The 25,895-nt window shown below is 40.1% G+C and overlaps 2 protein-coding genes across 2 annotated transcripts; both read right to left on the minus strand.

The window, feature by feature from the left end:
• Positions 1–4,115: 4,115 nt before the first annotated feature.
• On the minus strand, positions 4,116–5,075 carry LOC115526175 (olfactory receptor 10A3-like). The gene has a single exon (XM_030333655.1). It carries the CDS (start codon positions 5,058–5,060, stop codon positions 4,116–4,118), a length of 945 nt encoding a protein of 314 aa, XP_030189515.1. The 5' UTR covers positions 5,061–5,075.
• Positions 5,076–17,520: 12,445 nt separating this feature from the next.
• On the minus strand, positions 17,521–18,465 carry LOC115526135 (olfactory receptor 10A3). Its single transcript, XM_030333619.1, has one exon. The coding sequence runs from the start codon at positions 18,463–18,465 to the stop codon at positions 17,521–17,523; it is 945 nt and encodes a 314-aa protein (XP_030189479.1).
• Between the last annotated feature and the right edge of the window lie 7,430 nt (positions 18,466–25,895).

Genomic DNA, 25,895 nt, shown 5'->3' on the forward strand with positions numbered 1-25,895 from the left:
TTCCTTAGTCCCTTGATCTCTGTAGCAATAGATTCTCTGCTGTCCTCTATACTGTTTTCAAGCCCAGCGATTAATTTTATGACTATTATTCTAAATTCACTCTCTGTTATATTATTTAAATCCTTTTTGATCAGCTGTTGTTATTTCCTGGAGATTCTTTTGAGGGGAATTCTTCCATTTGGTCATGTTGGATAGTCCCTGGAGTGGTGCGGACCTGCAGGGCACTTCCCCTGTGCTGTGGTGTATAACTGGAGTTGGTGGGCGGGGCCGCAGTCAGACCTGATGTCTGCTCCCAGCCCACCGCTGGGGCCACAGTCAGACTGGTGTGTGCCTTCTCTTCCCCTCTCCTAGGGGTGGGATTCACTGTGGGGTGGCGTGGCCTGTCTGGGCTACTTGCACATTGCCAGGCTTCTGGTGCTGGGGATCTGGCGTGTTAGCTGGGGTGGATCGGCAAGGTGCACCGGGGCGGGCAGGGCAGGCTCAGCTCGCTTTTCCTTTGGAGATCCGATTTGGGAGGGGCCCTGCAGCAGTGGGAGGGAGTCAGACCTGCCACCAGAGGGATGGATCCGCAGAAGCACAGCTTTGGGTGTTTGCACGGTGCAAGCAAGTTCCCTGACAAGAACCAGTTCCCTTTGGGATTTTGGCTGGGGATGGGCGAGGGAGATGGCGCTGGTAAGCGCCTTTGTTCCCGGCCAAGCTGAGCTCTGTCATCAAGGGCTCAACAACTCTCCCTCCCGTTGTCCTCCAGCCCTCCCACTCTCCGAGTAGATCCTTTAACTTATAACCTTCCAGATGTTAAGTCCTGCTTGCTGTTGGAACACACTCCGTCCAGCCCCTCCGCTTTTGCAAGCCAGACTCGGGGGCTCTGCTTGGCCGGTGGGCTGCTCTGGCTCCTTCCTGCCAGTCCATGTAGCGTGCACCTCCTCGCCGCCCTTCCTACCCTCTTCCATGGGCCTCTCATCTGCGCTTGGCTCCGGAGACTCTGTTCTGCTCATCTTCTGGCGATTTTCTGGGTTATTTAGGCAGGTGTGGGTGGAATCTAAGTGACCCACAGGACACGGTGAGCTCAGCGTCCTCCTCCGCTGCCATCTTCTCCGGAAGCCAATACTAGCTATTTTTAAAATGCAAGTTTGATTTTGTTTCTCCCCCTGTAACATCTTTCAGTGACTCTTCCATACCTTTCAACACCGAGTTCAAACTCCTTTGTTTAGCTCATGAAGTCATTTATAGTCAGAATCCGTTTTCTTTCATGCCTCAAGTATTCTGTGCCGCTGTCACATAACTCCACTCAAGATCTTAAAATCTATCATGCTTTTTAAGACCAGCTTTTCTCTATATGTAGAATCTTCTTTCTTGTTTTTTGCCGTATAACTAACTCTTAATAGTCTTTACAAATTATGACCAAAATCATCTCCTCCAGGAAGCCTTCCCTGACTCTTAGTCTTAAGAGTCTTATCCAGTGAAGTCTCACAGCACGAATGTTAGCCACAATTATGACATCACCACACAGTGGGGTTAAGTTTATTTGTTTGCTTCAATCACTCAAAGTAATCTAGAAGTTGTGCCTAATATCTAGCACAGCAACTGGCACATGGTAGGTACCCAATAATCAATTTTGAATTTATGAATGGATATTGAAATGAGATTGCAGACGTAACCCACTTGTGTGAATATATAATGTGTGGGATGTGAGATCATGATTATGGTGATGGTGAAGATGGTGGTGGTGATGGCGGTGGTCATGGCAGCGGTGGCAAAAGAGATAGGAAAAGGAGAGAAGAACTGGGATGTCCCTCAGCCCTTCTGCTCCTAAGCCTAACAAAAAGATACATCTATACCTGTAAGGACATGAAACCTGCCACTGCATTTGTCCAAATTCTTTGATCCCAGAGCTGATGTGATTGATTCTCTTACTTTCTATGAGTTCATCAGAGATGGTATTAGTGAATCCTGAACAGTTTAGCTCCCTAAGCTTTCAGCAGTGAGGTTGTAACAATTATATGCTTGAGCCACTAGATGGCACTGAGACTTTATTCTATCTTTGGGCGTAGTTCACTAAATCCCTCCTGGAGCTTTCATCCATGTAAGGCTTGAAGGAACCATCCTGAAGCATCTTTCCAGATCCACTTCCTTTACTCCTGATACCCTTCCTGTAGTCTCCTAAAATCAGCTCCTTGGTCCCTGGAACCCCTACAGCTGCACAGTTCTGTCTTCCTCTCTCTGTGATCCATGCAACACTTTATTCATTTGTATATATCTCTTCCTCAGGTAGAAACATTTCAGTATCAGGCCTGAGACACACTGAATTCCTACTTCTTCTCTTTTGGATTCTTTCCACGGAACTTCAAACATTCTGGAGTCTCCCCACCTTGAGAAGACCCTCCTTGAATCATGTATCCCTCTCTAGGTATTGCCCTGTACCCATCTTCCCCTAATTCAGAACCTCTGTTCTGAGCTTGACCTATATATCCCAACTATCTACTTGACTTTGACTTCACACTGGTATCTAAACTTTACTCATCCAAACTTGGATTTCATCCCCAAAACTCTTCCTTTCCAGTGTTCCCCATCTCAGCAAATGGAAACTCCATCCACTCTCTGCTCCAACTAGAAATATGTGTTCATTCTTCACCTCTCTCTTCTACCCACACCCATTCCCCATACAATCCATTACCAAGTCCTGGCCATTTGACTTCTTAAGTATGGGTAGAACCATCCACACTGCTCCAATTCACTGCCACCACCTCAGCCCAAGCACATCACTCTCACTTGGGTTATAACAATTGCCTTCCCTGCCTATTTCCACTCTGGAACTGCTTCCATCAATTATAAGCCAGAAAGACATTTTAAAAGTATGAACATATCCATGTCACTGCTTTGCTTAACAACTCACAGCCCACCTGTCATTGGTAGGTAAGTTCAGAGTTCTTGCACTGACAAGATTTTATTTGGTCTGGCTTCTGCCCACCTCTTCATATCATCCCTCCCTCACTCTACAGTCTCCTTCCTTTACTGGAATGACATCAAGTTCCTTCCCATCCAAACCTTCAAACCCATCCTTCTTGGACGACTCCATCCCCTTCCCCCTCACCCTGGAGTTGAGCCTGGATAACTCCTACCTGCCTATAAGGCTCAGTTTCAATGCTGCTTTCTCAGGGAGGCCTTCCTGGTCTTTCCAGTGACCCTGCTCTCCCTGCACACCCTCCAGGTAAGATAAGGTCTTCCTGTGATGATCTCAGGGTGTATTGTGCAGTTTCTGTTTAATAGTTATCACAACTATCACAACTATAGTTATATTTTAGTGTGTGTATTTAATATTTGCCTCACATTAGATTATCTCACTAATCTTTGTGATCTCAGGACCTGACACAGTCCTTGGTTCATATAAGTCATTCAACAAATGTTGTCAAGTAAATAAATGACCTTCAGAAGCAATCCCATGCTGCTTTCTAGTCACACAGTAAATGAATACATTCTAAGACAACCTGAAGAAAGCAAGATGTGGTCTATAACTTCTATAGGTCCCAGAATGGAGGGAGTGTGATCTCCCTTCGTAAGGAACTGCACTTTTCAACTCCTACATGGCAAAGATCTTCTCTCCAGAGAATAAAAGACCATCTCTTTATTTGTCGTTTTCTTGGAGCTCAATCCAGTCAGTAGGACAGAATGGGTTTTCAAAGCAAAAATGAATTACATTTTTAAAAAGTGATTAGGTGATATTTATAAAAGTTTGCAAATTTATAGCTGTTTTGGCCCATCAAATCCACATTGTAAAACCTACTGTGCAGGAATTAAAAGCACAATATTTATATTTGTATAAAACTAGTTTCTTTATTTAACATACTTCAAGGGACAAAAAACTAACAAACACTAGTATGGCCACCAATAAACAAATTTAAAGAAATGTTTACACCCAATATTAACAAATATTATACATCTATGAAAAAGAATAAAACATTATATATGACGATAGCCCTAATATATTATCAAATATGTAGAAATTAAGAGGTAAAGCATAGTCAATACCAAGAAATGCAAACTGTTGCCACCATTTGTTATTTTTAAACAGAGTTTAGTCGGGCAGCGACCAAATAGCGCATAGCTTCTCAGCACAGTCAGAATATATGTGAATCCACCTTTCTTCGCCACAATTTCATCAAAGCTCTTTTCATCTCACTGTTTCTCAAGCTGTAGATCAGTGGATTCAACAGAGGTGTAAGAAGTGAGTAGGACAATGACATCACCTTCTTGGTTTCTGGGGAATAGCCAGATTTGGGTTGTAAATAAGTCATACTTGCTGTGCCATAGAAGAGGGTCACAGATGTGAGATGGGAGGCACAGGTGGAAAAGGCCTTTTGCCTCCCAGTGGCCGATGGCATCTTCAGGATGGCAAAGAGAATCCGAACATAAGACAAGAGGATCAACACGAAAGGAACCATGATAATCAAAACAGTGCCAGTGAACGCATAGATTTCAAACAGAAAGGTGTCTGCGCATGCAAGTTCTAGCACTGCTGGGGTTTCACAAGAGATGTGATTGATTTCATTGGGGCCACAGAAGGGAAAACTGAAAACCCATGTGGTCTGCACAGTACCTAACATAAAACCTAAGAGCCATGAAATTATAAGTAATTTCATGAAAACCCTTTTGTTCATAATCATTGGGTAGCTCAGAGGATGGCAGATTGCAGCAAATCGGTCATAAGCCATCGCCCCCAGGAGAAAACATTCAGTCCCACCAAAAAAAAGAATAAAATACATCTGTGCAAAACATTCTGCAAAAGTAATTAACGTTTTTTCAGTGGAGAGGACCACCAGCATTTCAGGCATAATGACTGCACTGAAACTCACATCCACCACAGACAGGTTCTGCAGGAACAGGTACATGGGAACGTGGAGGCTCTGTTCCAGGGAGATGGTGACTATAATGATGGCATTTCCCATCAGAGTCCCTAGGTAAACAACCAAGAAAACCCCAAAGAGCTGCTCTTGGAGTTCAGGAAAGTTAGAAAAGCCCAAGAGGATGAATTCAACCACAGAGCTTTGATTTTGCCTTTTCATTTCAGTGGTGGAGAGTATATTATTTTGATGGACATTGCATAAAAATTATGAAGTCATGGTCCAAAAGCTAAGAATCTGTGTCTGAAATTCACCCCAGATACTCTTGACAGAAGACATAAAAAGGAACACATCCTGACTAAATTCAGTTTGGCAATTTTGGAAATGGCCAATTACTTGGATTAATAAGCTTTTAAAATAAAAAGGAGGAAGTGAAGAGTACTGGCTCACAAGTCTTGTCTGAAAAGCAAAACATAATATCAAAATGTTTTTGCAACGTAATATAATTTGATTTTAAACATAGCCTTAAAACAAACATAGATATTTTATAACCGAGGTTCCATTCCCATCACATTGCTATCACTATCACCTCTTGTTCTCAATTTTATATAAATAGGTATTTTTAAAACTACAAAAAATAAAGTATTAAAAAGTATACAAAGGGGAAAGTTACACAACAAATTTTAAAACAGCCTAATGAATCAGTGTTATAGCACAGTTGATTAACATTTATTATAAATATTCATCATGTTCAAAATACCTGTATGAAACTTGGTTAAATATGAAAACTCTGCAGGAACCTACAAATGGGTTTCTAGTTAGATGTATCTATCTTAGATGATCTGTAAATAGGGTGTATTGCCTTCAGGCTTATTGATTTTTGTAAAGGCTGTCATGGCCAATTACATTGAGATTGGCCTACATGGGAAATTTTAAGGGCCAGTTCTCTATGGCTAATCCTTGTGACCATGATAGTGAAGAATCATCCAATTTTGATCATTCTAAATCTGTGATTTGAACATTTACTCTCTGTCTCTCTCTGTCTTTCCTCTCTCTCCTTTTATCCTTCTCACGAGTTAATGTAATCATTAATTATTCAACAAACACTGATTGAGCACCTACCGTTTTCTAGGTTAGGAATCTCAAGGATACAATGGATTCCTCGTCTCAATAGAGAGCTGGAAACGCTATATAAAATAGCATTCCACTGTTACGTCGGTACTCCAATATTATGTCTTGTTCTGTGTTTCTCCATTATCATTATCTCCATTTCTCCATTATCATTACCAGCAGACATTGTATCTATATATTAATGGGGCAGATATGATTTACATGTATACACAAGTATAAATTACATATTTATAATATTTATAGATTATACATGTGTAAAATCTAACTCCATCTCTAAAATCTAAACTCCAGGAATACAAAACTTTGGTTTTTTTCTATGCTATTTTCCCAATGTCTACAACAGCCCATACCCAATAAATGATACTAAACCAACATTTTATGAATAATGGAATTAAAAAATGAGGAAATCCAATATATATGTAAGGAATCCAATGTTGAAAAGAGTGAAACCAAAAACAACACAGTTAGGAAGCAGAGGTAAAAACAAGGGGGCTATTAGACATTTCTGTGAGGGATCCAACTCTTCTGAATGGAGAAAGGGGGTGAACAACTACAACCATAGCATGTCACCAGTAGAAGGTACAGTAGGTAGAAGAAGGAAGGCATAAGGAGGAGGGAGGACTCATTCAAGTCAAGAGTATTGGATGACATCCTAGCATTACAATGGAGGCCTACTGGCCTTTGTGTGATGTTTTGAAAACCAGGAGATATACACTGTGGGAGATGAAGAACCCAGGAGAACAGAAGGATGCAGCAAGCTAAAGACATTTCATGGAGTCTTGAGAAAAGACCAGTAGGATATTAAGAGTAGGATATTCGTGGAAAGCAAGTTGATTTATTTATGAATTTGGCAATATCATTCATTAAAATCACATGTCCATATTAACTATGCTGATTATAGTTTGCATTTTGAAAAGTCACCAGAAATTAGTAAAATATGGTCACAGGATCAAACACTTAAAACCCATTTCTAATGAGAAAAACAGTAATGTGTATTAAGGTCCAAATATTTAAAGTGGTAGGTTTTGAAAATTGGAAAACTTAAAGCATAATGTAAATAAAATAGAAAAACTTTGTAGGACTGATTGTAAGCATCTGATGAGGGCAAAAAATGTTCACAACTGGTAACAGACCACTGACTACAGTGGCTGCACCTTTTCTCTGTAACTTAGAGACCCTGATGCTGTCTTGGAGAATTCCTGAAAAGAAATATTTAGCCAGAGCACTGCCTAAATAGGCTTCAAACTTTCAGATGAAAAGGTAGGAGTTGCACTTATTTACCAAGTTCCCTTCCAGTTGCAAAATTCTAACATCTGATGATTAGTGTGTGCAAAGTCTTTATACCCCTAATTATTGCCCAAACTTTTCTCTGCAAAGAGGGAAAGAGAAATCAACCAGCTACAAAACCAAGGAGTCCATGGAGTCAAATGTGTCAGCTCTGTCTAGTGACCCCTGAGCACAGAGACATCACTTCAACAGCATCTCCAATGATCCGCTGGAGAGGAAGTATACATGGGAAACCCACAAACACATACACACAGCCGGATCCTCCCTTTCTTACCTACTGACTCTGTCTCTTTAAATTTCTAAATACTTTATCTGAAGTTTAAACTCCACTCAAAAGCCACCTTCTGAATACAGTTCAGTGCTTCAGGGCACTGATTCTAGAACTATATATGACATTGAATCATATGCCCTGTAGAATCCTTCCCTGGAGAACTTGGAATCACTTCATAAACACTTTCTCATATTTTGGCATGATGACTAAAGAGGCTGGACCTTGGCCCCACAGGTGAGAAACCTCAAGAGCACACACCTGGAGAACCACTCCTTTCTAGTCATAGCGCTTGTGTCACACATGCTCTGTTTCTTGATGTCAGTGGCGATAATACAGGTGATATGCGGTTTGGGAGAGGTCAAGATGTAGAGTCAGGATTTGTGCACTTCCTACATGTAGATTAGATGTCAATGAAATGTGTACAAGTATGTCAGATACATGCAAAAAGAGATAAAAAGGAAGTAATATTAATGTCAAACTATAATTTTATAGCCAATAGTACTAAATAGAAGAACAACCAAAATGTAGAGAAATTAACACACCATCCTCAAAGATTGGCAGACAAAATAGACCATACAGACATAAAAATGAGAAGGTTATAATTTAACAGATGGCAATGAGAGAGTAAATATAAGAGAGAAACAACATTTTTTATGTTGCTAACTTTGTTTTCCTCCCAAAATATGTATATGATATTTACAAAGAGTCATCATATACCTGTCAGAATGAAAATATAAATAAATACAAAATAGTTGGCATTTGTACACATGACATACTCATACACCAAAACAGCAGAACAACAGCCAAATGTAGAAAAGAAAACTAAAGCCTTGGAAATTTCAAAACACCCTGAAAGTATCTCTTTAGCTAACAGGATGTTGGAAATGAAATTCAGGCCACTAAGATAGCATTTGCAAATGAACTTATCACATTTTCATTCATCGGTGTGTCCAGAACTATACTCCTGGTCTTCCCCTAAACCTGCTCCACACTCAGCATTCCTCATCTCAGGGAACGGCAGCTCAAAGCTTCTAGTTCCACAGGCTGAAAATCAAGGAGTCATTTGTCCTCCAAACCCATGTCAACGCCATAACCTATCTGTGGCTCTGTCTTCAAAACACAGCATATCCATTGTGAGCATTTTCTCTTACTTTGAGCTAATACCCTGGTCCAAGCTACTTTTGCCTCTCAATCGGATAAGAGCCATGGCCTTTCAACTTCTCCTTCCTGCCTTGCCTCTGCTCAAAACCCTCCAACAGCACTCTGTCCCCTTTGGTTAGAAGCCAAACCCATGGATTAACGATCTCCTCCCCCATTATTCTGTGAGCCAGCTCCATTGCATCCCCTTGTCCCCTCTCACTCAGCCATTCTAGACTGCTTGCTGGTCCTCGATTCCAACAGCTATGTTCTCATCTCATAGCTATTGCCTTTGCTTTGCCCTGCACACGGACTCTGACTCACCAAAAGACTAACTCCCTTATGCCTCTTTGCTCCAGGGACAGCTTCTCCAGGACATCTTCCTAAGTCAACATATGCAACAATCAACTCCAGCCCCACCCTACTGTCCTGATTCATTTTTCTCCACAGCATTCCTCAGCACAGATACATCTACATCAGAAGGACACGGGAAGGTTAAGAACAAAAAGTTGGAGAAAGATCTTCCAAAATGCTAACCAAGAGAAATTTAGATAACTACATCATTATCAGAGCGAGAAACATTACTAGGGATGAAGAGAGTCACACTTCGTAACGAGAAAATGTTCAACCCCCCAAGAAGATAGAACAATTCTAAATCTGTGATAAACAATAATATGGCTGCAAACATAACAAGCAAATATGGACAGATACACAAGGGAACCTAAAGCACTATCACTCATAGCAGGAGACTGCAGCATGCCTCTTTACGTAATTGATAGAAGAAATAAATAAAAATCCATAAGGACAAAGAAAATATTCACCATACAACTTACTCTAGCACACATAGAGAACTGGGTATCCAACACTGGGAAGAAAGCACATCGTCTTCAATCACATGCAGGACATGTTCAAATACCTGACAATAAACTGGGCCACAAAGAAATTATCCACAACTGTTAAAGGATTTGCACCATACAGGATGTTGTGCGACCACAATGCTATTGCCAGGGCGTCTATAATTGAACATAACTGGGAAATAGCAACCTGTTTAAACTTGAGGATTACTTTTGTAAATAACATCTGAAACACAATGAATAGGCAAGAAAATTAGAAAGTATTCTGCAGAAAATAATAGTGAAGCACAGAAGGCATCCACTGCACAAAAGTAGGCATGAAAAATGATGAATTAAGTGTGCACTTCCAGGTGTTAGATAAAAACAACAAAACATAGGAAAGAGATAGTGAAGATCATTCATGAAGAAGCATCTCTTAGTGAAATGGAAAGTCAGCACACATAGAGAGAGGATCAAAAAAGCCAAGCCAAACACAGTTCAAAGTCCAGTAAATCATAAACCTGTGGTTGGATTAATAAAAGATAGAAAAGAAATATAACCATCATCAGAAACTTTAAAACTGGGCATCACCACTGAACGTGCACACATTATGAAAAATATTGTGCCATATATTTGAAGGTTAGATCCTACGAATGCTCAGAGATATAGAACTTACCAAATTGCAACTAGAACAGAAAATTTACGTCCAAAAACTATTCAAGATATGAAATTGGTAATTAAAACCTTACAGAACAGGAAACCCCATGCTTAATAAATGTGTTCATAAATGTTACCAAACATTGAAGGAAGAAATAAACTCAATCCTCCATAAATCTATCAGAAAATTAAAAAGCGGGTAAAGTTCCCAACTACTTTTGGAGGTAGCATAACTGCAATATCAAAACAGAACAAGGACAGTGCACAACTGGAAAATTTGCAGGCGAATCTTCATAAGTGTGGATACAGAAATCCTAAAAGAGAATTAGTGGAATGTATATTAAAAAGGTAATACATTGTGACCAAGTTCATTTAGTCCCAGAAATGCAAAGTTGGTTAAATATAGGAAAACCAATCAACTAATTCACCACATTAATGGATAAATGGAGAAAAGTCTCCTAATCATTATGATTGATACAGAAAAGTTATTGAAAAACTGAACATTTTTCTCCACATCCTCTCCAACACTTACTATATCTTACCTTTTTGATACTAACCATTCTCACAGTTGTGAGATGATATCTCATTGTGGTTTTCATTTGCATTTCCCTAATGATGAGTGATGTTGAGCATCTTTTCATGTGTCTGTTGGCCATCTGTACATCTTCTTTGGAAAAATGTCTATGTCTTCTGCCCATTTTTAATTGGATTCTTATTATTTTTTTGGTGTTGAGTGAGTTGTATACGTTCTTTAAATATTTTATATACTAACCGTTTATTGGATATGTCATTTGCAAATATCTTCTCGCATTTAGTAGGTTGCCTTTTAGTTTTGTTGATTGTTGGCTGTGCAGACACTTGTTATTTTTATATAGTTCCAATAGTTTATTTTTGCTTTTGTTTCCCTTGCCTCAGGAGACATATCTAGACAAATGTTGCTACAGCCAATGTCAGAGTAATTACTGCCTGTGTTCTCTTGTAAAATTTTTAAGGTTTCAGGGCTCACATTTAGGTCTTTAATCCATTTTCAGTTTACTTTTTTGAATGGTGTAAAAAGTGGTCCAATTTGATTCTTTTGCATGTAGCTGACCAGTTTTCCCAACACCATTTGAAGAAACTGTCTTTTCCTTATTGCATACTTTTTGCCTCCTTTGTAAAAAATTGATTGACCATATAATCATGGGTTTATTTCTGGGTTCTCTACTCTGTTCAATGGATCTGTGTATCTGTTTTCATGCCAATACCATACTCTTTTGTTTACTACAACTTTGTGGTATATCTTGAAATCTGGGATTGTGATGCCCCAGCTTTTTTCCTCTTTTTAAGATTGCTTTGTCGGGGCGCCTGGGTGGCGCAGTCGGTTAAGCGTCCGACTTCAGCCAGGTCACGATCTCGCGGTCCGTGAGTTCGAGCCCCGCGTCGGGCTCTGGGCTGATGGCTCAGAGCCTGGAGCCTGTTTCCGATTCTGTGTCTCCCTCTCTCTCTGCCCCTCCCCCGTTCATGCTCTGTCTCTCTCTGTCCCAAAAATAAATTAAAAACGTTGAAAAAAAATTAAAAAAAAAAAAAGATTGCTTTGTCTATTTGGGGTCTTTTGTGGTTTCTAATTTTAGGGATTAATTATTAAAATTAGTCCCTAATTTTAGGAATCCTAATTTTAGGATTATTTGTTCTAGTTCTGTGAAAAATGCTGCTGGTATTTTTGTAGGCATTGCATTAAATGTGTAGACTGCTTTGGGTAGTATAGACCTTTTAACAATATTTGTTCTTCCAATCCATGAGCATAGAACGTCTTTCCATTTCTTTGTGTCCTCTTCCATTTCTTTCATCAGTGTTTTATAGTTTTCAGAGTGCAGGCCTTTCGTCTCCTTGGTTAACTTTATTCCTAAGCATTTAATCATTTTTGGTGCAATTGTAAATGGGATTGTTTTCTTAGTTTCTCTTTCTACTACTTCACTACTAGTGCATAAGAATGTAACAGATTTCTGTATTTTGGTTTTGTATCCTGCAACCTTACTGTATTTATTTATCAGTTCTAGTAGTAGATCTAAAAGACTAGTGAAGAAATCATTCAAGGGGCTCCTGTGTGGTTCAGTCAGTTAAGCATCTGACTTTGGCTCAGGTCATGATCTCACAGTTTGTGAGTTTGAGCCCCACTTTGGGATCTGTACTGACAGCTCAGAGCCTGGAGCCTGCTTCAGATTCTGTATCTCCCTCTCTCTCTGCCCCTCCCCCTCCCCCCTCTCTCTTCTCCCTTCTCTCTCTCTCTGTCAAAAATAAATAAACACTTAAAAATTTCAAAAAAATCATTCAAGGAGCACCTGGGTGGCTCAGTTGGTTAAGTGTCAGACTTTTTTTTTTTTTAATGTTTATTTACTCTTGAGAGAGAGAGAGGGACAGAGGCGCAAGAGGGGAAGGGCAGAGAGAGGGGGAGACACAGAATCTGAAGCAGGCTCCGAGCTGTCAGCACAGAGCCCAACATGGGGCTCGAACTCATGGACTGTGAGATCATGACCCGAGCTAAAGTCGGACACTCAACTGACTGAGCCACCCAGGTGGCCAAGTGTCAGACTCTTGATCTCAGCTCATGTTTGCTCTCAGTGTCATGAGTTCCTGGTTCCGTGCTGTCAGTGAAGCCTGAAAGGAAAGAAAGAACGAAAGAAAGAACGAAAGAACGAACGAACGAACGAACGAAAGAAAGAAAGAAAGGGAGAGAGAGAGAGAGAGAGAGGGAGGGAGGAAGGAAGGAAGAGAAAGAAAAGAGAAAGGGGGGGGGAGAGAAGAGAAGAGAGAAAAATCATTCAACGAACAGAGATGTGAATAGTATCTAGCTCATATAGTTGTTGTGAGTATTCAATGAGAGAAGAGTATCCGGCATTTGACACAATGCCTGACACACAAGACCTTCAGCTTGCGATCCTTTTGTTGTTGTCTTCTGTAACTACTATTACTGTTATTGTAGCTGATCCTCACAGTATCTCAAATGGTATTATTACTATCCTCATGCTTTTATGATGAAGAAGCTAATGTTCAGAAAGGAGAAGTAACTGGCAAAACATGGAAGATGGCAGAGCCAGTGTTTGAGACCAGGGTTTTGTTTTTGTTTTTTTTTAACGTTTATTTATTTTTGAGACAGAGAGAGACAGAGCATGAACGGGGGAGGGTCAGAGAGAGGGAGACACAGAATCTGAAACAGGCTCCAGGCTCTGAGCTGTCAGCACAGAGCCCGACGCGGGGCTTGAACTCACTGACCGCGAGATCATGACCTGAGCCAAAGTCGGCTGCTTAACCGACTGAGCCCCCCAGGCGCCCCCCAGGGTTTTTTTTTAACTCTTGCCGTGTGTTCCTGGTGTTTCCTCTTAAACCACGCTATCCCTTCAATCATATTCACACATACGTAATTAGCAAAGATGAGAAATGTATACTTAATCTATGTTTGTGTTTTCTAGCTCATTAAACATTCTATATCCTTCAAACATGCTTTTTACAAGCATATAACAGCGGTATAGGTTCTTTTGTTTTATCTGCTTTTGTTGCCAGCCAAATCCATAGTAAGTAATATCTATTTCCACATGGTTTTGCCTTGGTATATCGCTGGAAATTTATACTTTCCCTCTTGCAATTTAAACTATACATCAAACGTTTAGACACATTGCAGCGGATATGGAAATGTGCTGCTCAGATCCCTCTCCAAGAATAGACTCACAGCCCAGGTGAATGCAGAGGTGGTGATTGACTGATACTTGCCCCTTCATGGTCAAACTCAGCTTCCAAGCCAAACCACACTCTTCTGGGAAAGGCCCCTGGTCAACAACTGAGCATGGGTCTTATTAATTCTGACCCACGCAGGATGCCTCTAATGGACAATCCAGAGCTCCCTGTTGGGTGTGCAGAAGACTTTTCCAGTCCTGGTTGGCAGCCAAAGGGCTTATCCGGCACAATCTTGTTTCAGCCCTTTATCTTTCCCAGGTACTTTCCTTCCCTGGGGAGACCCCACCTCAGTGTCTGCTTGTCAGAGAACCCAACCAGCGCAGATGGTACTTAAAGAGTCAGTGAAAGCAGACAGTAAAATAAGGTTTGGAGACTGGCTCTTTACCACCTGGCTGGACTATAGATCCCATCCTTTCTGTTATGTGGAGTGTAGACATCTCCCAGCACAACAGGAAATTCAGTGATAAAAACTTTCAGAAATGATAACTTGGAATTATATAACTATGGAGGGAAATGTACTGGCTGGTGCAATGATTGAGGCACTGAAATGTAGGAGGGGATGGGAGATAATACATCAAAAGACAACAGAATTTTATAGTTGTTATAAAATTTCTTTGACCCCCACAGGTAGATTACAAAAAAGCTGAGTGTGGTGAACAAACCATTGAAAACTAAGTGGGAGAGCTTTAGGGAAGGCGGGCAGGTGGAACTCTTCAGAGGTCATCAAGATGGCCTGATCAGTTTGAATGAAAAAGCACACATCAGATTTTATGCTATGAAGATGAACTTCTTTGAGTTGTTGTCTTGCACTTTATCTTGCTAAGCTAAGGACATCTCTACATCCCCACCATGTGTCACTTTACAAACATTTCTGTTTAGCTTAGAAACTGGGTGCAAGTTCCTACTAGGAATAAAAAAAAAAAATCCCACTCTGCTGCATAAAAGAAAATTTAGATAAAAGGCCATGAAGAAAGGACAGGGTTTTCAGAGGGAGAAAAAAATTAAGGACAGTTGGGACATGGGAGAAGTAAGGAAGGCCACCATAAGGAAAGGGAGGTCTGCAGGAAGATTAAGAATTAGTTGAAAAGTGGAGTGAGAAACGTATCAGATGGAGACAAAGGCATGTTTCGACAATTTCAGCTCAGAGTGGGATCGTGACACCAAAAAATGGAAAGCAGACCTTGCACCAGGAATGTAGGTGAGTGAATGAGTGTGGAAAAGGCAGAGTGCAGCATGAATGAGTAGAAAGCATAGGCAGAAAGTACCTGGGTGGCTCAACTGGTTAAGTGGCTGACTCCTGATATCTGCTCAGGTCATGATCCCACAGTTTGTGAGATTGAATCCTGTGTCAGGCTCTGTGCTGACAGCTCAGGGCCTGCTTAGGATTCTCTCTCTGCATGCCCCCTGCTTGTGCTGTCTCTGTCTCTCAGTCTCTCTGTCTCTCTCTCAAAATAAATTAATAAACTTTAAAAAAAGAAAAAAGAAAGAAAGCATAGGCAGGCCCAGTTAAGCTGGGCTCCACACACCACACTAAAGGCTTTTTTATCCTGAATACATAGAAACACATTGAAACGTTTTCAACAAGGAGAGACATCATAAGATTTACACTTTATTTTTTTAATGTTTATTTATTTTTGAGAGAGAGAGCTTGTGTGTGAGATAGTGGAGGAGACACAGAGAGAGAGGGAGACAGAGTATCTGAAGCTATGTCTGAGCTGTCAGCACAGAGCCTGATGTGGGACTCGAATTCAAAAACCATGAGATCATGACCTGAGCCAAAGTCGAGTGCTTAACTGACTGAGCCACCCAGGCACCCCAAGATTTTTATTTTAAAGTTCCACTTTTTTCCTATTCATGTTGATTGTGGTTGACACCAGGAAAGCATGATTTCAAGGGTCAGTCCTACCAGCTGCCATGAGATTGAAGCTGGTACTGCCGAAGCGACTGCCATTTGGAGTAGAGTTGCAACAAGGTCCTTTTGGACTGGCTATTTTTGTCAAAGTTAAAACCAAATAGAGAATTGGCTCGACTCTGAGACATCATCATATTATTCAATCAAACCTTGACCTTGCCAGTTCAACTTCTGTTTTTCACCTGGGATGAAGACATAAGCGTGGTGTGGCTTTCACGATATCTCAGAGTCAGTGATCTTCCAATAAGCTGTGAACTCCTTCAGAGCAGAGACCGTATAAACTCAGGGCAGCCCCATAAATGGTCACCTCTAACAAAAACTTATTGAATGAATGAATGAATGAATGAACAAAGGAAACAACAAAAAGTAAAAAGTGAGTATTTGGCTTAGGAATTAGGCTTCCAGAGACTTTTTTTTTTTTTTTTTTTTCCTGAATGGCCTTATTTAGTCGCTCCCCCTCAGGACTATGAGAAGGAAATTTCAGGACAAACTCTAATGAAAAAATTTCCAAGTGCATGTTTAGTGCTCTACTGAAAAGATTATAAACATTCAAATAGCATTCAAACTGCTTTCAACCATTTGATGGTTGAAATTTCTTTTTTGTGAAAATCCAATCTGTTTTGCATCTCTACTTCTTATTTCTGACAGAGGCAATATTTACTAAAAATTTGCTTTTCCCACAGCTGAATGGCAATGGGAATAGTGTTTTCCCCTTTATTACCATCCCTCAAACAGAAACTAACGCAATAGGAGCTGATATAGAAGTGATATCGTTTCAATAAAGGGGTCCCTCTATTTATGACTAACATTAGAATAGCAAGTAACTGTCAAATGTTACAAGATGAGAAATTGTTCTGGGGAAGATCAAACAGTTAGTGATTTGACTCACAACCATAGAAAATATGCCAAATAGTTTATCATTTAGTTTCCCACAATAAAAGAAATGAATCATCCTATGTCTATAAACAAAGTGTCTGGGGCACTTTGGGCCAACCAAAGGAAATTTAACAAAAGTCTCTAAAAACAGTAGTCTGTAAGTGAAAAAAGATACTCAAGTATCAAGTGAGACTTTAAGGAAGTTTCTCGTGTAGTTCTTTGCTCCCCACCATTGGGTGAATATCTAGAAATATACCAAGGGAAATCCTGTTTTGAACAATAATCTGTGTGAGTCCATGACGTGGAACCAGTTTGATCACCCCAAAATAAATGTATCTTTTCTTACTCATTCACAGAACAGGTTTTCACTCCAGGAATAAAAATCTCATCTAGTCAGTTTCGTGAAGCCCTACAGTGCTTAGTGCAACAGAGTGGGCCTTCAGGTCAGTCTGAAAAGTTACAATGACTTTGAAAAGTACTTCTGCTTTTAATAGCTAGTAAAACTTATAAGCACACATGCTCTTTATTACATCAGACCCACTTTGAAGAATCTGTCAGAAATAAAATATCAGTATGATTATATGGATGTATGGAATGAGATGTTTATTGAAGTTTTGTCTTAATGACAACAATCCGGTAATGACATAGATGATCGTAACAGAGGAACAGATTAACTGTTGTATTATATATTATATTAAAAAATGAATGACAATAATACACTACCAATATAGGGATCCCTAATATATTATTGACCTTGGAAAAATAACAAATTAAGCATGTTAATACTGAGGTATATAGAATGGCCATTTATTATATTTAAACAGAGTTTAGTCGAGCAGCGGCCAAACAGCACATAGCTTCTCAACACAATCAGAATATGTGTGAATCCACCTTTCTTCGCCACAATTTCATCAAAGCTCTTTTCATCTCACTGTTTCTCAAGCTGTAGATCAGTGGATTCAACAGAGGTGTAAGAAGTGAGTAAGACAATGACATCACCTTCTTGGTTTCTGGGGAGTAGCCAGATTTGGGTTGGATATAAGTCATATTGGCTGTGCCATAGAAGAGGGTCACAGACGTGAGATGGGAGGCACAGGTGGAAAAGGCCTTTTGCCTCCCGGTGGCCGATGGCATCTTCAGGATGGCAAAGAGAATCCGAATATAAGACAAGAGAATCAATACAAAGGGGACCATGACAATCAAAATGGTGCCAGTGAATGCATAGATTTCAAAGAGAAAGGTGTCTGCGCATGCAAGTTCTAGCACAGGGGGAGTCTCACAGAAGAGATGATTGATTTCATTGGGGCCACAGAAAGGAAAACTGAAAACCCATGTGGTCTGTACGGTAGCCACCATGATCCCTGAGACCCATGAGAACATTACTAATTTCATGAAAACCCTTTTGTTCATAATCATTGGGTAGCTCAGGGGATGGCAGATTGCAGCAAATCGGTCATAAGCCATCGCCCCCAGGAGAAAACATTCAGTCCCACCAAAAAAAAGAATAAAATACATCTGTGCAAAACATTCTGCAAAAGTAATTAACGTTTTTTCAGTGGAGAGGACCACCAGCATTTCAGGCATAATGACTGCACTGAAACTCACATCCACCACAGACAGGTTCTGCAGGAACAGGTACATGGGAACGTGGAGGCTCTGTTCCAGGGAGATGATGACTATAATGATGGCATTTCCCATCAAAGTCCCAAGGTAAACAACCAAGAAAACCCCAAAGAGCTGCTCTTGGAGTTCAGGAAAGTTAGAAAAACCCAAGAGGATGAATTCAACCACAGAGCTTTGATTTTGCCTTTTCATTTCAGTGGTGGAGAGTATATTATTTTTGTGGACATATGTATATATTATGAAGTCACGGTCCAAAAGCTGAGAGTTTTAGTCTGAAATTATTGGCAGAAGATGTAATCGTGAGTTCATTTTGACAGATCTTCAAGTTGGCAAATCTTGAGAATAGCCAATATATTAGAATAGTGAATCTTTCAAATACAAATGAAATGAGGAATTTTGTCTCAGAAATATTCCTTTCAGTTTATGAAAAACAAGTGTTCTCTGGCAGCTTTTTTGTTAGGTTGAAAATAAATCCCATTCTTAAAACATGTAATCCATTGTCCATGATATTCATGTATGCATTTCTGTTCTTTCCAATTGTATATTTACATGTGATTTTTCCAATAAAGTGTTTGAAATAAATAACAAAAAAAGACACAAGTTTATAACTATTAATTGAAAATTAAAACAAATTTTGATGAATATTTATTACAAATGCCAAAATTCAAAATACATTTCTTGGGGCGCCTGGGTGGCGCAGTCGGTTAAGCGTCCGACTTCAGCCAGGTCACGATCTCGCGGTCCGTGAGTTCGAGCCCCGCGTCGGGCTCTGGGCTGATGGCTCAGAGCCTGGAGCCTGTTTCAGATTCTGTGTCTCCCTCTCTCTCTGCCCCTCCCCCGTTCATGCTCTGTCCCTCTCTGTCCCAAAAATAAAAAAAAAAACGTTGAAAAAAAAAAAAAACAAAATACATTTCTCTTGCCTTGTTAAAAATGAAATACATGAGGGGCACCTGGGTGGCTCAGTCAGTTGAGTGTCTGACCCTTGATTTTGGCTCAGGTCATGATCTCACAGTTCATGGGATTGAGCCCTGGGTCAGCCTCCACGCTGACAACATGAAGCCTGCTTGGTAGTCTCTCTCTCCCTCTCTCTCTTCTCTCTGCCCTTTCTCTGCTCAAGCTCATTCTCTCTCTCTCTCTCTCTCTCTCTCTCTCTCTCTCAGGAATAAACTTTAAAATTAAAAAATGAAATACATGAATAATATACCCAAACAAGCAGAGAAACACTCAAAAGGGATTGAATTTTAGATGCACTTATCTCAACTGAACATAAGTAAATTGTTTCAAGCATATTGATTTCTGGTTAGAATGGGACTAATTATATTGAAATACGTCTAAATGGGAAACTTTAGAGGTCACTTCCCCACCGTCCATCCTTGTGACCATAAAGTGGCTTTGGGGGCTATATAAAATTCCATTTTTAGTTATTCTGATCCTGTGATTTAACCTCTCTTTCTCTCTCTTTCTCTTTCTCTCCCCCTCCCTCTCCCTCTTTCTCTCCCTCTCCCCCCACCACACACACACTATTAGCAAGTTCATTTAACCATTAACAATTTAATAAACACTGATTGCATATCTATCATGTGGGAGCCTGTGTACCCTCAAAGATACATTTGTGACATAAATTCAACAGAGAGGTCTTTCCTGGCTACACAACACAAAATAGCAGCCCCTATCCCCTACTCCAGCACCCTGTGACTCCCATCTCCCTGGTTTATATTTTGCCATAACACTCATCACCAGCTGAAATAACACACAGTATTTGGGCTTTTGCTTATTATCTAACTCCCCCTTCTGGCATGTAAGCTCCAGAAAGACAGAAACTTTGTTTTGTTCTATTCTTTCCTGTGTTCTCAGTGCCCGGAACAGATATAATGATATAATAAATGCAACACCAACATTTGTTGAATATATCAAAGAATAAATATTAAAATTTAGAAACCTGGACTCTGCCTTCAAGGAATATAGTGTCTGAAGGAAAAATAAGTCAAGGGAATAGAGAGACCCTGCAGACCCTATAGGGGTCCTAACTCTGCTACTACCTCCAAGATGAGTCTTTGACTCTTCCTGTACTCAGGTTCACTCATGTGGTTTGCAGCAGGAAGGTAGCTCTGGACCTGACATGAGTGTTTCTCTGATTTGTTCACAGAAAACTGCATGCTTCTCCTCCATTCAGATGAGGACAGAGCTGAAGGGAAGGTAGAAAAGTGGGTGGGCACCTAGAAGGCATATATGCTGCCTGAGTCCTTTGGGCCCACCAGTCCCAGGCCCAGCTGACCATCTTCCTCCCAGGAAGCACCTCACTTCTCCCCCTTGTCCTGGGGCAGGAGAAGTGAGCTCCTCTTGGCAGAGAAGGAACACCTCACTTCTCCCCTTTGTCCTCCCCAGTCACCCAGACCAATGTCCCCAGCATCCTATTTATTGTCAAGCCTACAGTGAGGTCTTTAAAATCTGGAGTCCCTCTGGCCTCAGCAAGTTCATTCCCCCCCGCCCCAACACTGCTTCCATTCATGGCCTCTTTTCTTTGCCTGCCCCTCTCCACCCTACCCCCCATCATTAAATAGTCTCCTAACTGGCTTCCCCACATTTTGTGACTTCTCTTCCAGTCTATCCCTCATACCTCTGACAAAATAATATCATCCTCCCTTCCAGTACCTTCAGAGTCTCCTCTCATTGGTAAAATAAAATGCTCACTTCTCAAGCTGGCATTTAAGGGAAACTAGATGGAAACAAGTGCTCTAGAAATTTTAAAAGGGAAAAAGTACTTTGGAATGGCAAGAGGAAGTAAACAACCATAATCACAGGATGTCATGGGTGGAAGGGCCAGGAAGTGGAAGGAGGAAGGCAGAAAGAGGCAGGCTGACTTGCTCGAATCAAAGGTACTCAATGACATCTCAGTACTAGAAGGAGGGCCTCCTGGCCTTGAAGGGGGTGCGTTGAAAACGAGCAGAATTTCACTGTGGGACAAGATGAAGCCAGAAGGATAGAAGGACAAGCAAGCTGAGGATATGTACTGTTTTCTTGACCTCATATCATTAAAACATTAACAGATAGTAGAAGGCAAGTTGATTTACAGAGTTTAACTCTGTATTGATAAATCGAATACCATATGTATTAACCTCAATAATTACATATTGGATATCAAAAAATCTCCTAAAATTAGTAGACTTTGCAGAAAAAGACCATATAAGTACCTTTTCTAGTAGATAAAAAATACATATATTAAGCACCGAGTATATAAAACCAATAAGTTTTAAAATATGAAAATTTAGAGAATCTTGAAAGAAAAAGAAAGAAAGAAGAAAGAGAGAAGGAAGGAAGGAAGGAAGGAAGGAAGGAAGGAAGGAAAAGGGAGGAAAGAAAGGGAGGAAAGAAAGAAAAAAGAAAAAGAAAGAGAAAAAGAAAAGAAAAAAAGGAGAGGAAAAAGGAAAAAAGGAACAAATGAACAAATGAACCTGAATTCTCCCTCCATCTTTTCCCCTTCACAAGAGTTACCCTAATGCTAACCTGACTGATATAATGACATGTCCTTTCAACTCCACTGTTAACTTTCTGTATGACCCTGGGCAAAGCACTCCTTTCTCAGGATTTCATCTTTGTGCATGACTGGCCTTATTTCTGACCACCTCCAACCCCAGCTACATAGCTCTATGAATTGATGATTAGTGCAATAAAACTACTTAAAGCTCTAATTATTGCCCAAAGTTTTATGTGACTATGAAAGGCAGAGTAGTTGACATTCTCACCTGAGCACTGGTAAGCATCTCCAATTATCAGTGAGAAGAACTATAAATGGCAAACCCACTAACAAGTGCATAAACAGAATCTTCAGTTCCTTTCCTATGGACTGGTCTGACTTTCATCCCATTTAATCAGATGTTTCACCTCTTCAGTTAAAAAAAAAAAAAAACCTCTCCCATAAATACAACTCAGTGATTGAATGCACTGATTTTGTAATATTATATGGGCATTAAATGTTTGCCCTTTGAGAGCCCTTCTCTGGAGAACTTATACTCAATTTACATAGACTTTCCCCTATGGACATAAAAAGCTCAGCTATATAAACTTGAAACAACACTCCTTCAGAGCCCTATAGGGAAAAACATCTCTTCACTCCAGAGACCCAATTCCACCAGGACCTCCCCACCACCCCATTAAAGAATGAAAGCAGAGGCTGAGTGAATGTTAGTAAACAGATTGAGGAAGAGAGGAAGGGATGGAGCTATGAACAAAGGCAGGGTTATCTAGACTGATTGCATAGGATGGACAATATCTGCAGTGATCGGAAAACACGTTAAGACAAGTAGGTTGAAGTTACTGTGTGGAAAGCCTGGATATCATTACCAAAATTTTAAATATATTTTCCAGTAGAAGTATGAAAACACTGAAATTGGGGGGTGGGGGGATAGTCATTCAGGTTACTTTATAGTTGGTGCTTTTTAACTTGAAGAGAAAACATCTAGACTAGCTGTATGACTGAGAAAATATGTAACTTCTCTAGCCCTATTACTTTTCTGCTGAAATTAAGATACTGTTATTAATCTCACAAGGTATATATAAGAACCTAGGGACTCAGAGTTCAGCCTACAGCAATGAGACCATTGGCTCAGTCTCAGCAAAATGTAGGGATGAATGAATCCTCAGGCTTGACTTTATCCTACACTCAGATGAGGCGAACAGACTCTGGGTTCCCTTTCTCTGTTTCTCATCTCTGCTTTCCTAGGATAGGTTCCATTCTCAAGGAAGCTCTCCCTTCTGAGAGACAACAAGGCTGCCAATACAGAGATACATCCTCTCCAATCTGTGTCCCATGGGAAACATACCAGTTATTCTGTGGGGAAAGGCTTTCATTCACAAAAACCAATCCAAGAACCCCCCACCCCATATCATTCACTATAGTAGGATTACATGAGAGACCATGAACCAGACAATGTGACTAATGAGGGTGGAAAATGCTGCCAAATATGCACTTTATGGTCCCTACCCCATAGCTGAGGATAGCATCTACCCCAAGTGTGCACACCTGAAAAAGTTTAATGAAAAAATTCCCCAGGAGAAATAAAGGTATTGTTGGTAGAGGAAGGAGGCCAATGAGTAATGGTGAGCCAACACTCAAATGCCCCTATACATATGCAAAAACACACTGTCTCATTGCAATTTTTGCATGAATACAAAGAAACCCAATAAATTCCATTTGTTGTTGGGGTTGTGTGTGTGTGTGTGTGTGTGTGTGCATGCACACACGTGTTTTGCAAGACAGTCTGGAAGGAAGTATAAATAGGATGGAATGGATGAGTAAAACAAGAAATATTGCAGAGGATGAATTGAGTGTCCTGAAGGACATGGATGTTGTGGGTAAAGAAGACAAGATTTCAAATCTTGATGAAGGGAGGATAGAAAATAACTAGAAACAGGGCAAGAGAAGTCTATAAATGAATCACTTCAAAGAGTTCACACATTTTGTGGTCTAGTTCCCAAGTCTAGGAGTGAAGGGGAAAAGATTATTAAAAAAAAAGTCAAAGGGTGAATAGTTACACATCCTACTAATGAAGGCGCCTTCTTGAGATTAACCATCCTCTCTCTCAGTGGGCTGAGTCTGACAGTATGGATGCCCCAGTCACCTTCTCCATGGTAAAGAAAATCTACTGTGCTGCACCAGTTTGCATTCCTACCAATAGTGAGTGCAAAATGCCACTCTGGGAAAAAGTATGGAGGTTTCTCAAAAAATTAAAAATTAAAAATAGAACTACTCTATGGCCCAGCAATTGTACCACTAGGTATTTATCCAAAAAATACAAAAGTGCTGATTCAAAGAGGCACATGCACCCCAATGTTTATAGCAGCACTATAAACAATAGATAAATTATGGAAAGAGCCCAAATTCCCATCAACTGATGGATGGATTAAGAAGATGTAGTATACATATATAATAGAATACTACTAGGCAATAAAAAAGAATGAAATCTTGCCATTTGCAACAATGTAGATGGAACTGGAAGGTATTATGTTAAGCAAAATAAGTTAGAGAAAGATATCATATGATTTCACTCATATGTGGAATTTGAGAAACTCAACAGATGAATATAGGGAAAGGGAAGGAAAAATAAGATAAAAACAAAGAGGGAGGCAAACCAGAAAAGACTCTTAAATACAGAGAACAATATACAGCCAAGAATCTTTTATCCAGCAAGGCTGTCATTCTGAATACAAGGAGAGATAAAGACTCCCAGACAAACAAAAACTGAAGAAGTTCTTGACCACTAAACCAGTCCTGCAATAGATCCTAAGGGGGACTCTGTGAGTGGAATGCTGCAAAGACTACAAAGGATCAGAGACATCACCTACAGCATGAAACCTACAGATAACACAATTACACTAAATCCATATCTTTCAAAAATAATTCTGAATGTAAATGGACTAAATGCCCCAATCAAAAGACATAGGGTATCAGAATGGATTAAAAAAAAGACCCATCTGTATGCTGTCTACAAAAGACTCATTTTATTAAAAAAATTTTTTTAATGTTTATTTATTTTTGAAAGAGAGCACAAGCATAGGGGCAGAGAGAGGGGATCTGAAGCAGGTTTCAGGCTCCAAGCTATCAGCATAGAGCCCGACATGGGGCTCAAACTCATGAGCCACAAGATCATGACCTGAGCCAAAGTTGGATGTTCAACCAACTGAGACACCCAGGCACCCCAAAAGATTCATTTTAGACCTGAGAATGCCTTCAGATTGAAAGTGAGGGGTTGGAGAACCATCTATCATGCCACTGGAAGTCAAAAGAAAGCTAGAGTAGCCATACTTATATGAGACAAACTCGATTTTAAACTAAAGACCATAACAAGAGATGAAGAAGGGCATTATATCATAATTATGGGGTCTATACATCAAGAAGAGCTAACAATTGTAAATGTTTATGCCCCCAACTTGAAACAACCCAAATATAGAAATCATTTAGTCACAAACATAAGCAATCTTACTGATAAGAATACGGTAATTGCAGGGGACTTTAATACTCCACTTATAACAATGGACAGATCATCTAGGCAGAAAATCAATAAAGAAACAAAGGCCTTGAATATTACACTGGACTGGATGGACTTGACAGATATATTCAGAACTTTTCATCCTAAAGTGGCAGAATACACATTCTTCTCAAGTGCACATGGAACATTCTCCAAGATAGATCATGTACTGTGTCACAAAACAGCCCTCTATAAATATAAAAGAATTGAAATCATACCATTCATATTTTCAGGTCACAACGATATGAAACTTGAAATCAACCACAAGAAAAAATTTGGCAAGCCTCCAAAGGCATGGAAGATAAAGAACATCCTACTAAAGAATGAATGGGTCAACCAGTCAATTAAAGAATAAATTTTAAAAATATATAAATGGAAGCAAATGAAAATGAAAACATGACAGTCCAAACCCTTGGGATGCAGCAAAGGTCGTCCTAAGAAGCAAATACATTGCAATCCAGGCCTATCTCAAGAAACAAGAAAAATCCCAAATACAAAACCTGACCTCACACCTAAAGGAACTAGAAGCAGAGCAGCAAAGAAACCCCAAAGCCAGCAGAAGAGAACTAATAAAGATTAGAACAGAAATTAGCAATA

The sequence above is a fragment of the Lynx canadensis genome, chromosome D1 (assembly GCF_007474595.2).
Source record: "Lynx canadensis isolate LIC74 chromosome D1, mLynCan4.pri.v2, whole genome shotgun sequence".
Taxonomy (NCBI): domain Eukaryota; kingdom Metazoa; phylum Chordata; class Mammalia; order Carnivora; family Felidae; genus Lynx; species Lynx canadensis.

Bases quoted from the DNA above. Each gene is read 5' to 3' on its own strand.
- LOC115526135 (XM_030333619.1), bottom strand. From the start codon at position 18,465: ATGAAAAGGCAAAATCAAAGCTCTGTGGTTGAATTCATCCTCTTGGGT.
- LOC115526175 (XM_030333655.1), bottom strand. From the start codon at position 5,060: ATGAAAAGGCAAAATCAAAGCTCTGTGGTTGAATTCATCCTCTTGGGC.